This window comes from Muntiacus reevesi, chromosome 3, assembly GCF_963930625.1.
Source record: "Muntiacus reevesi chromosome 3, mMunRee1.1, whole genome shotgun sequence".
Lineage (NCBI taxonomy): Eukaryota > Metazoa > Chordata > Mammalia > Artiodactyla > Cervidae > Muntiacus > Muntiacus reevesi.
In genome coordinates this window covers 121,586,565-121,598,441 of record NC_089251.1, presented here as the reverse complement: position 1 = coordinate 121,598,441, position 11,877 = coordinate 121,586,565, and the positions used below count along the sequence as shown (strand labels likewise).

The following is an 11,877-nucleotide window of genomic DNA, read 5'->3' as shown; positions in this document are numbered from 1 at the left end:
TTTGGAAGATGGCTAGAATCTGACACAAAAAGATGATCAGAATAGTATTTTGTGTATCAGAGTCAGTTGCAGAAAACCCAAACCCTTCTGGCTATATTAAGCTGGAGGAAGTATAACTGGGGAATTGTGTGTATAAAACTGCCGGGAGGTCTGGAGGGGCAGGCTCCAGCATGGCCTCCAGGAATGCCTCCCAAGACGTGGCTGCAGGGGAGCTTCTGCCTCTGCAGTCCTCAGAAAGGCGGGGAAATTGAGAAACCACCTCTGCAAGGGTCAGACTCAAGCACGCACCATGATAGTCACAGTCCAGGGAGCCACGGCCATTGCTGCTGACCCTGCCCCTCCACACACACAAGGGTGGTAACAAGACCCCGGAACACTGAACTTGGCTTCTGCTTGTCGCCTCCCCCCCCCCCACCCATCTTCCTTCAGAGCCACAGATGGAAGTGGCTGAAAGAGGGCCTCCACCTCCTTGCTATCGTCCAGTGCATGCTGAGTCGCTTCAGTCATGTCTGACCCTGCGTGACCCTGTTGACCATAGCCTGCCAGGCTCCTCTGTCCATGGCATTCTCCAGGCAAGAACACTGGAATGGATTGCCATTTCCTTCTCCAGGGGATCTTTTGGACTCAAGGATCGAACCCGAATCTCATACATCTCCTGCATTGGCAGATGAGTTCTTAACCACTAGCACCATCTGGGAAGTCCTGCTGTCTTCCATATTGTTATCGAAAGTAGGGTCTGGCTGCTTGCTGCTCAAAAGCCAATAAAGAGGCAAACTAGGGGGAAAGGAAAGTTTGCTTTATTTCAGATGCCAGCAACTGAGGGGCGGACAGACTCCAGTCCAAAGGCTGACTCCCCTGTTGCCCCCCACCACTGATAATCATGGTGCAAGAGCTCTTATAGGCCAAGAGAGGGGGGCTACATGCAAAAACAGCACAGTCAGCTCTGACTGTCATCTTGAAATTGGTCATCGGTGATCTGACCAGCATCATCTTGATTGCTTTAAATACAGTTAATCTTCCATTCCAGGGTTGGTTTGTTCTCGTTTCCTTGAGACTAATTGTCAGAATTGTGGCAGTGTATGTCATGGCTACAGTCTGGTCATCATATGGTTAACTTCTCCCCCTAGGGTTTCAGTATCTATAAGACAGCTCACAGGACATGACTCAGAATATTACCTATAGCTCTTGAAGAGGAACTAAAGGTCCTCGTCTTTCCTTAATGACCAAGCTATCATTTGGTCTCCTTTGACTGTTTTCCTTTGTTTCTGCATTTTCTTACTTCTCTGATTAAACTTATTCTTTGATTAAAGTTTTTCTGCAGACAAAAAGCAAGGTAACTACATGGAAGAAGAGGCAAGGACAATAGGATCTTCCTCTGTTTCAATGTAGCACAAGGACTGATCTAATCACTGCAACATCCAGACCTTAATGGTAGAGTATTCTGGAAAAGGTAGTGTTTAATCATCACAATCTCTACTGTACAGAAACGTATACTAGAATGACATTGATACAGACATTGAGCAAGATAATTCACTATAGTGATTCCATTTAAATGATATGAAAGGAAACTTTCTCTAGAGTATGGAGTATTACCATTACTATGTATCATTAAACATGATTTCCATCATGTTTCTGTTTCTTCCATGGCTTGGATGGCTAGAGTGTCTAGATATACTTACATGTCTAGGCTGACATGTAACATTCCAAATGGGAACAGTCTTAAGAATATTAGGAAAATGTGTTTCTTCAAGACAGAAGAGAGTTAACATATGAGAGAGCATGGAGTCATGGTCAAGTCATGTTTGTGGCATTGGTGAAAATAGGAGGTAATGCAAAAGCACTTTGTTCTGTTCTTTCCCCCAACCTGAAGTTCCCCTCCTAGTCCCATGCACACTGTGGACCTAGGAGCAGTAAGGATCATAGTCAAACATCGGGGACCACGTTTCCTAAAATTCTCTAGCTTTTACCATCTTCTGCCCACCCGCATGAAAGGTTATGTGATCTTAAGCAGCTCCAACCATGCTCCGAGTGCACCTCACAGTACTCTGGATAACTATCCCAGGAGGAAAGTATTGAATGGGTATTAAACACCCACCCATGTTCTGTCAGGCATCCTCTTCAAAACACACTCCAGTCAACCCAGTTTTATTAGAACTTGGGCTTTATACACAGATATGGCTAACTTTTATTTTTCATAAGACTTGGGCTTTATACACAGATATGGCTATGCTTTTACCTTTCATAAGACAGTGGTTGAGAAGTGTCTGGGAACTATAGTTCCCAGTTTCCCATTCATTTAGTTTGGGCCATGTGACTTCTTCTAACCAAGGAGAAGTCACTTTCAATCTAAGACACTTACAAAGTGACGGACCTTATCTATTTTCTTCTTTTCCATCCATAGTTTGCAGACAAGTAAGCTACCTTGGAAGTCATATGCTGAAAATATCAGCTTTCAGCAACCTAAATCTCTACCAGCTAGAGACCCCATGCCCTTCCCTTTCAGTCCATCTAGAACTGTTCAAGATAGTTAACATCAGCAAGCAATAAATGTCTATTGCGTTGTCATCATATAATGTGTCAGTGTTAGTGTAGCTAGCATTACCCCCAGTAAATCCAGTGTATCCCTTGTCTTTGGCCTTATAACCGTCCTAACCTTTGCTACATGCTGTCAAACATCAACAATGTCACTCTCACCTCTCCAAAATGTTACATCAAAACAAAACAGTGAGATACCATGTTTTCCTAGAGTTTTATTCATAAATTATATTCAGGAAGATTAGGGAACATTAGAAACTGTAAGAAATGTACAATATATAACAAATATAAGTAGGAAGCTGTGCTTAGTCATGTCTGACTCTTTTGTGACCCCTATGGACTGTAACCCTCCAGGCTCCTCTGTCCCATGGGATTTCCCAGGTGAGAATACTAGAATGGTTGCCATTTCTGCCTCCTGGGGATCTTTGTAAACCAGGGATCAAACCTACATCTCCTGTGTCTCCTGCATTGCAGGTGGATTTTTTACTGTTGAGCCACTGGGGAAGCCTGTAAAGTAGGAATACAAGTGGAGAAATCCCAGAAACAGAAAAGTAAATGTTTCAAAAGAATGAAATATCTTTGAGAGTATTATTTCTTTCCACTGAGCTCATTAATAGGAACTTTTGCACCCTCAGTACCAAGCTTGCCTAGAGAATTTTGATTAAGGGATCATATTGGATTGAGAGCTGTTTATATATACATAAACAAATTTAATGCCCGCTATAACCAAAGAATATACATAAGTCTGTGAGGTAGAGAAACTGTGGATTTAATTTTGAGAGCTCAGTAGATATGTGTACTCCTAAAGCTGTAAAGGTTCATGGAGATTCTTAGCGCAATCTTTTTGCTGTATAGATGAGTAGGTAAGACAGTCAGATACAGGGAAGCTGAGGTGACTTACTCATGGTTAGGTTGCTCAGGCAGAGCACGGACATAAATTTGGGGTTTCTGACCTCCAATCAGTTGTCTTTCTATTAAAGTATAAACTTGATGTTTAGATGAACCAGATGAGATGAAAGTTTAGGATGTCTGAAAATCTAAGTACCTGCCAAGAGGACGCTGCCTAGTGGCAGCCTTGCTACTGACAACAGCCCTTACCACACCGTAGCCCCCACCACAGACACCACCACAGCCATCTCCACAGCCCCCACCACAGCCACCATCACAGCCACCACCACAGCCCCCACCACAGCCCCCACCACAGCCACCATCACAGCCCCCACCACAGCCACCATCACAGCCCCCACCACAGCCCCCACCACAGCCCCCACCACAGCCCCCACCACAGCCCCCACCACGGCCCCTACCACAGCCACCATCACAGCCCCCACCACAGACACCACCACAGCCCCCACCACAGACACCACTGCAACCACTGCAGCCACCATCACAGCCCCCACCACAGCCCCCATCACAGCCATCTCCACAGCCCCCACCACAGCCACCATCACAGCCACCACCACAGCCCCCACCACAGCCCCCACCACAGCCACCATCACAGCCCCCACCACAGCCACCATCACAGCCCCCACCACAGCCCCCACCACAGCCCCCACCACAGCCCCCACCACGGCCCCTACCACAGCCACCATCACAGCCCCCACCACAGACACCACCACAGCCCCCACCACAGACACCACTGCAACCACTGCAGCCACCATCACAGCCCCCACCACAGCCCCCATCACAGCCATCTCCACAGCCCCCACCACAGTCACCATCACAGCCCCCACCACAGCCATCTCCACAGCCCCCACCACAGTCACCATCACAGCCCCCACCACAGCCGCCACCACAGCCCCCACCACAGCCCCCACCACAGACACCACTGCAACCACCGCAGCCACCATCACAGCCCCCACCACAGCCCCACCACAGCCACCACCACGGCCACCATCACAGCCCCCACCACAGCCCCCACCACAGACACCACCACAGCCCCCACCACAGCCCCCACCACGGCCCCCACCACAGCCCCCACCACAGACACCACCACAGCCCCCACCACAGACACCACTGCAACCACCGCAGCCACCATCACAGCCCCCACCACAGACACCACCACAGAAACCACTGCAACCACCGCAGCCACCATCACAGCCTCCACCACAGCCCCCACCACAGACACCATCACAGCCCCCACCATGGCCCCCACCACAGCCCCCACCACAGCCACCATCACAGCCCCCACCACAGCCACCACCACAGCCCCCACCACAGCCCCACCACAGCCACCACCACGGCCACCATCACAGCCCCCACCACAGCCACCACCACAGCCCCCACCACAGCCCCCACCACGGCCCCCACCACAGCCCCCACCACGGCCACCATCACAGCCCCCACCACAGCCCCCACCACGGCCCCCACCACAGCCACCACCATGGCCACCATCACAGCCCCCACCACAGCCCCCACCACAGCCCCACCACAGCCACCACCACAGCCCCCACCACGGCCCGCACCACAGCCACCACCACGGCCACCATCACAGCCCCCACCACAGCTCCCACCACGGCCCCCACCACAGCCCCCACCACGGCCACCATCACAGCCCCCACCACAGACACCACCACAGCCCCCACCACAGCCCCCACCACGGCCCCCACCACAGCCCCCACCACAGACACCACCACAGACACCATCACAGCCATCTCCACAGCCCCCACCACAGTCACCATCACAGCCCCCACCACAGCCATCTCCACAGCCCCCACCACAGTCACCATCACAGCCCCCACCACAGCCGCCACCACAGCCCCCACCACAGCCCCCACCACAGACACCACTGCAACCACCGCAGCCACCATCACAGCCCCCACCACAGACACCAACACAGACACCATCACAGCCCCCACCATGGCCCCCACCACAGCCCCCACCACAGCCCCCACCACAGCCACCACCACAGCTCCCACCACAGCCCCCACCACAGACACCACCACAACCACCGCAGCCACCATCACAGCCCCTACCACAGACACCACCACAGCCCCCACCACAGACACCACTGCAACCACCGCAGCCACCATCACAGCCCCCACCACAGACACCATCACAGCCCCCACCACAGCCACCACCACAGCCCCCACCACAGCCCCACCACAGCCACCACCACGGCCACCATCACAGCCCCCACCACAGCCACCACCACAGCCCCCACCACAACCACCACAGCCACCATCATGGCCCCCACCACAGCCCCCACCACAGCCCCCACCACAACCACCACAGCCACCATCACAGCCCCCACCACAACCACCACAGCCCCCACCACAGCCCCCACCACAGCCCCCACCACAACCACCACAGCCACCATCACGGCCCCCACCACAGCCCCCACCACAGCCCCCACCACAGCCCCACCACAGCCCCCACCACAACCACCATAGCCACCATCACGGCCCCCACCACAGACACCACCACAGCCATCTCCACAACTTCCACAGCCACCATCACGGCCCCCACCACAGACACCACCACAGCCATCTCCACAACTTCCACAACCACAGCAGACCATGGTATCAGTAGAGAAGACTCAGGAGAGGTGAGGAGTGAGACTCAGGAGGGGAGGGAGGTCTGAATTCCTTCTGCTGGAGGAAGCCCTGGTTACTCTGTTTGGCTTGGCCATGACCCAAGCACATGACTGGTTCTCTGTTGTTTATCTCAATTTCCCTGGGAGAAGTTTACAGTGCCTCTGGTTTACTTCCTTAAGGACTTATGGCCTCATGAAATAGCTTATATCAGTTCTGAATTTATTTGTTTTAGGGACATATTTAGAATAGGATTATGAGGATCTGAAATATATTACTGTCGTCTTTATTTTCTGTTCAATCCATGCAAGTCTGACTCAGAAGTCTTAACTGAATCATAAACATGAGTAAAATTGTGACGTTTAACCTTTCCCATCTTTTGTTCAGTGTCTTCATTGATCCTTTAAGAGATGAAGCAAAGAAATACTTCTGAGGCTGATGTCTCTACCAATAAGAAGCCTCAAACTTAACATTTCCAAGACCTCCTGTGTCTCACATAAAAGGAGAAGAATAATCTGTGGGTCTTCCCCATTCTTTTCCAGGCTTTTTAGTGTCCCTGGTTAGTGTTCAGATTCTACAAAGAAGGGATTCACTCAAAAGTGGACAAAAAGAAGACTCTCAGAACTGCAGGACTTTGGGTCACAGGGTCAGGATTCAGAGCAGCTGGTGCACAGAAACCACATGCGATCCCACAGCAAGAGTGAGATCCACAGACGGACCCATGGCTGAGCCTGTCAGCCCAGGAACAGGAAGCATCTTCTTCCCCAGAGCATGGTGGCTTTCCACCATGCACACAAACAGGATGGAGCTTCCCAGGTGGAACTACTGGTAAAGAACCTGTCTGTCAATGCAGGAAACATAAAAGACACGGGTTCAATCCCTGGGTCGAGAAGATCCCCTGGAGGAGGGCATGGCACCCCATTCCAGTATTCTTGCCTGGAAAATTCCATGGGCAGAGGAATCTAGTGGATGTCCATGGGGCCGCAAAGAATCGGACATGACTGATGTGACTTAGCGTGCAGGCATATAAATAGATGGCAGGAGTAGTTATTCAATATAATTTTCATTTGACAAGTTAAATATGTGTTACCTTTGAAACACAACAAATTACAAATAAATTTTGGCTTTAAGCCACAGGTTGTCAAGGAGACTGCCCTGGAGTAGGTGCTCATGTACAAACAAGCCAGTTCAGTGACACAATCTGAGTCCTGGTTTAAAGTCAAGTCCCATGAGGACTTCCCTGGCAGTCCCATGGCTGGGACTCCACACTTCCACTGTAGGGTCACAGGTTCGATCCCTGGTTGGGGAACTAAGATCCCGCTTGCTGCATGGTGCGGCCAAAGGTCAAAGTATTTTTTCACACGCTTAAAACTTAACTTTTTTGAAAAAAAACTTCAAAATTACCTACAAAATTAACAGAAAATCAAATTTAATTAATGACCATTGTAAATTTAAATTATTTAAGTAAAGCTAAAATATGTGTATCTCTACATCCTGACCCATCAACACAAACACAAACACAGCCCAAACACAAAGCATTAGTGATTAAATTCAATTGTCTTTGATATTTTGCCAAAAGTAACACATGTACACAAATTTTTCTATGGTTTTTATGATGGTATATTTGATCAGGCAAAAGAATGAAGCACATTGTAGCAGCTTCTTAGCATAATTTATTACTTTACAATATTGCAAGTATATAGTCCGAAGTTCCATGTGTTCTCAAATCCCAGCCCTGCAAATGTTAGGGCTTCGCTACATGCAGACAAAAGCAGAGCGCACCCAAGCCCAAGTACAAAAGAGGTACACAGAGATTAGGGCAGGCTCAGGACCATCAGGGTGTGTGTGTGTCTGGAATGGAGGGAGCAGAGAGGAACAGGGATGGCAGGGGCCACAGTCAAAGAGGCCAGAAAAAAGGCACCCTTTTTTTCTCTTAATACTGTTTTTTAAATTTAATTTAATTTATTCTTTTTTTTTTTTTTTTTTTACTGTGCTAGGTCCTCACTGCTGCCCGTAGACTTTCTCCATTTGTGGAAAGCGGGGGCTACTCTCTCGTTGTGGTGCATGGACTTCTCATCGCAGCGGCTTCTCTTGTTGCGAAGCACAGGCTCTAGGATTTGCGGGCTTCAGTAGTTGTGGCATACAGGCTTAGTTACCCCTTGGCAGGTGGAATCTTCCAGGATGAGGGATCCAACCAGTGTCCCTGCATTGGCAGACAGATTCTTAACCACTGGACCAGCAGGGAAGTCCTGAAAGTCACTCTTTACTGCCTGGCTGACCCTGTGGAGACTGGCAGCCCTGAAAGTCGAGGAGTGGAAGGAGGAAGCCCTAACAGTGAACAGGCGGGGCAGTCAGTTAGGAAGCTCAGAACCACAGCTCCTGGGAGAGGAACCAGAAGATGCTATGCCCCTTCAGTTGAAGGATGGGAAGTAGGGTTTGGAGAGGTCCAGTGCAAATCCTGCTTTTATATGGAGTTGCACCTCTTTTAGAGCAGTGGGGTTTTGTTACTGTTCTTCTCTGAAGCACCTGAGGTAGAAGAATATTTAGAAAAAAGAGAGCACATTCTTTAAAATGGATTATCTGGTCATTTCTTGCTTGTTCAAGGGATGCCGATGGATAGAATATCCTTCAGGGGAATGTTGTAGAGCATGAAATTAGGGAAAAGTCCTGATATAGTAGGAAAATGCACCAGGAGGCAGGAGGCAAGGTGACTCCTCTATACAGTCGGCTTATGCTGGTTCCTTGCTTCCTGTATTTTCCTCACCAAGTTTCTTCTTCACATCCTATGTTGCTGTGATGTGGTGGTCATTCCCTGATCCTCTATCACATTCCACATTTCATTGTCTGAGAACATTTCTCACAGAAAATAAGCATTGCTTTTTTTAAAAAAAATTTTTTTATTGGAGGGCAGTTGATTTACACTGTTGTTAAGTTTCTGCTGTATAGCGAGGTGAATCAGTTATACTTACATCCACCCTCTTTTAGGTTCTTTTCCCATGTAGGCCATTGCAAAGTATTGAGTAGAGTTTTCTGTTCTATACAGTAGGTCTTCATCAGTTACCTATTTTACACATCGAGTTGTTGTTCAGTTGCTAACTTGTGTCCGACTGCTTGCGACCCATGTTCTGCAGCACTCCAGGCTCTCCTGTCCTTCGATATTTCCCGGAATTTGCTCAAATTCATGTCCATTGAGTTGGTGATGCTATCTAACCGTCTCATCCTCTGTCACTGTCTTTTTCTTTTGCCTTCAATCTTTCCCAGCATCAGGGTCTTTTCCAATGAGTAGGCTCTTCGCATCAGGTGGCCAAAGTATTGGAGCTTCAACTTCAGCATCAGTCCTTCCAATGAATATTCAGGGTTGATTTCCTTTAGGATGGACTGGTTCGATCATTTTGTAGTCTGAGGGACTCTCAAGAATCTTCTCCAGTCCCCAAATTTGAAAGCATCAGTTCTTTCAGTGCTCAGACTTCTTTATGGTCCAACTCTCACATCTGTACATGACTACTGGAAAAACCATAGCTTTGACTATATGAAAAGCTAATCACTTTGTCAGTAAAGTGATTTCTCTGTTTTTTAATATGCTGTCTATGTTTGTTACAGTTTTCCTTCCAAGGTGTAAGTGTCTTTTAATTTTATGGCTGCAGTCACCATCAGAAGTGATTTTGGAGTCCAAGAAAATAAAGTCTGTTACTGCTTCCACTTTTTCCTCTTTTCTATACCATGAAGTGATAGGACTGGATGCCATAATTTTTTGAATGTTGAGTTTTAAGCCGGCTCTTTGACTCTCCTCTTTGACCCTCATCAAGAGGCTCTTTTGTTCCTCTTCACTTTCTGCCATTAGAGTGGTATCATCTGCATATCTGAGGTTGTTGATATTTCTAAGAGAGTTGTTTATTACATATCTACTATAAATAATCATGAGTGAAATCATTGGTTCTCTCATCCACCAAGGTAGTTTTCCATACAGTTTCTAATCTAGTGCAGATTAGATGTAGAGGATCTGACTGTGGTTTTGTGTAATAGAAGCACATGTGATGATGTTTGCAGTATTCTTTAGAGTTGTGAAATTATATAAGTCATTGGGGAATTGGTTGAAGTGTAACTCATTGATTAATTCAAATCATTCATCAAGTGTTTACTTGAGAATCTACTATGTGACAGGCTCTGTTCTAAATACACATGGAGTCCATCAGTGAATGGACATAACACAAATCCTTACACACTTGACGTTTCCTTGACTATGGGAGGAAACAAAATAAATATAATGGATAAGTATTGAGTACATCAGAACATGCTAAGTTCAATGGAAAAGTAAAGGAAAATTAGAAATGTGCTATGATTTTATAACTTCAAATTAAATTATATCCATACTATGTGCTATTTGCAGCTTTTAGAAAATCAGATAGATGCATATAGTACACAATGGAAGAGCTCTAAGATGAAGAGGAAAAAAGCAAATTACAGAACAATTTGCTAGGAACTCATGTAGATGTGCATGTGCGCATGTGTTTGAAAAGATCTTAGGAGATACACAGCAAAGCATATCTGTGAAAATCTCCCATATGCCCACTACCCAAACTGGAGCGGACACTAAATAGCCACTTTGTCCTGAGTGGGTTTTTTCCAAGCCCTCCTTTCACTGAGGGTGACTCTTTGAGGGCTAACATTTCTAACAGGGGTCTCTGCTTCAGTTCCCCTTTGCCCAACCAAAGGCTGCTACATGTCATATTTGTAGCCTTCTTCCATTTCTTACGCTGGGGTCTGCCTTTATTCTCCTGAGTCAACTCTACACTTAAAAGGGAGCTTTTTTAAATTTGTGCAGAATCTGTAAATGTTTTGCAGAAGGGGAAGGTTTTGGGGGATAGCTAGCCTACCATATTGCCAGAAATGAAAATGATCAATAGAATTTCCAAAGCAGCTGTAAAAAGTTATAGTTTAAGACAACAATTAATTTATTCTTTCCCTATCTGTTCTTGAATATACTGACAATAGGACGCCACATCATGGGGAGGAAATTCTTTGCCTATCAAAATATTAGCAGAGATGCTTAGAGAGGATGATCGAGCCCTCCAGCATGCCATCAGGAAAAATATGCCACAACCCTGCAATCAAATCTGACTTATTTGTTGTTCTAGAAATGAGCACACAGCAGTAATTATAACCTGTATTTTATTAACTATAAAACAAAATAATTCTTAGGCATCACTTTTAGCTTCATTTTTAAAGATCGGGTTGCAATTAAACTTGTTGCTAAATTATTTGCTGTGAAACTTCAGTTCCTGTTTAGATTCGAACTTTTTTCCCCTGTACCAATTACTCCTGGATAATGAAGACCTACAGTATTCCCATTTACAAAAAGACGATACGGAGACTCAGAAATGTGAAGTACTTTGCCCAGCATACCCCAAGCAGAGACCTAGAGCCAGGTTTCTGGGTCAGGTCTCGGTGACGTCAGCGAGGGGCGGCAGCACCAGCGGCATCGCTGCAGCCCACCTCCCCTGTGACTTGTTGCCCTGCCTGTATCTCATTCTCTCTCCCCGAGCTGGGACTCCCACTCCATTTGGCCTCAGGATTCAGGATGTAGTTTTAGGTCTGTCTTCCAGGCTTCCATCTTCAGGGCAAAAACACGCTCCATGCCCCACCCCGCCCAACTCCAGGTGAGAGACCTCTAGTCCAAGTGGGACCTGGTTTGAATGGACCAATCTCCCTCTGGGCCCAGAGCTGACAGGTGAAGCCTGGGTGAGTGCTGGATGCCGTGTTTCATATCTGTTCCTGTGACATCATCGTGATTAGCTAAAATCTTGACCTC

The 11,877-nt window shown here is 47.5% G+C and overlaps 1 protein-coding gene across 1 annotated transcript; it reads right to left on the bottom strand.

Moving 5' to 3' along the window:
- Positions 1-3,629: 3,629 nt before the first annotated feature.
- LOC136164110 (A-kinase anchor protein 5) lies at positions 3,630-4,385 on the bottom strand. Its single transcript, XM_065928916.1, has one exon. It carries the CDS (start codon positions 4,383-4,385, stop codon positions 3,630-3,632), a length of 756 nt encoding a protein of 251 aa, XP_065784988.1.
- Positions 4,386-11,877: the final 7,492 nt, after the last annotated feature.

What these genes read in the sequence shown, in the direction of transcription:
- LOC136164110 (XM_065928916.1), bottom strand. Translation starts at nt 4,385, where the DNA reads ATGGTGGCTGCGGTGGTTGCAGTGGTGTCTGTGGTGGGGGCTGTGGTG.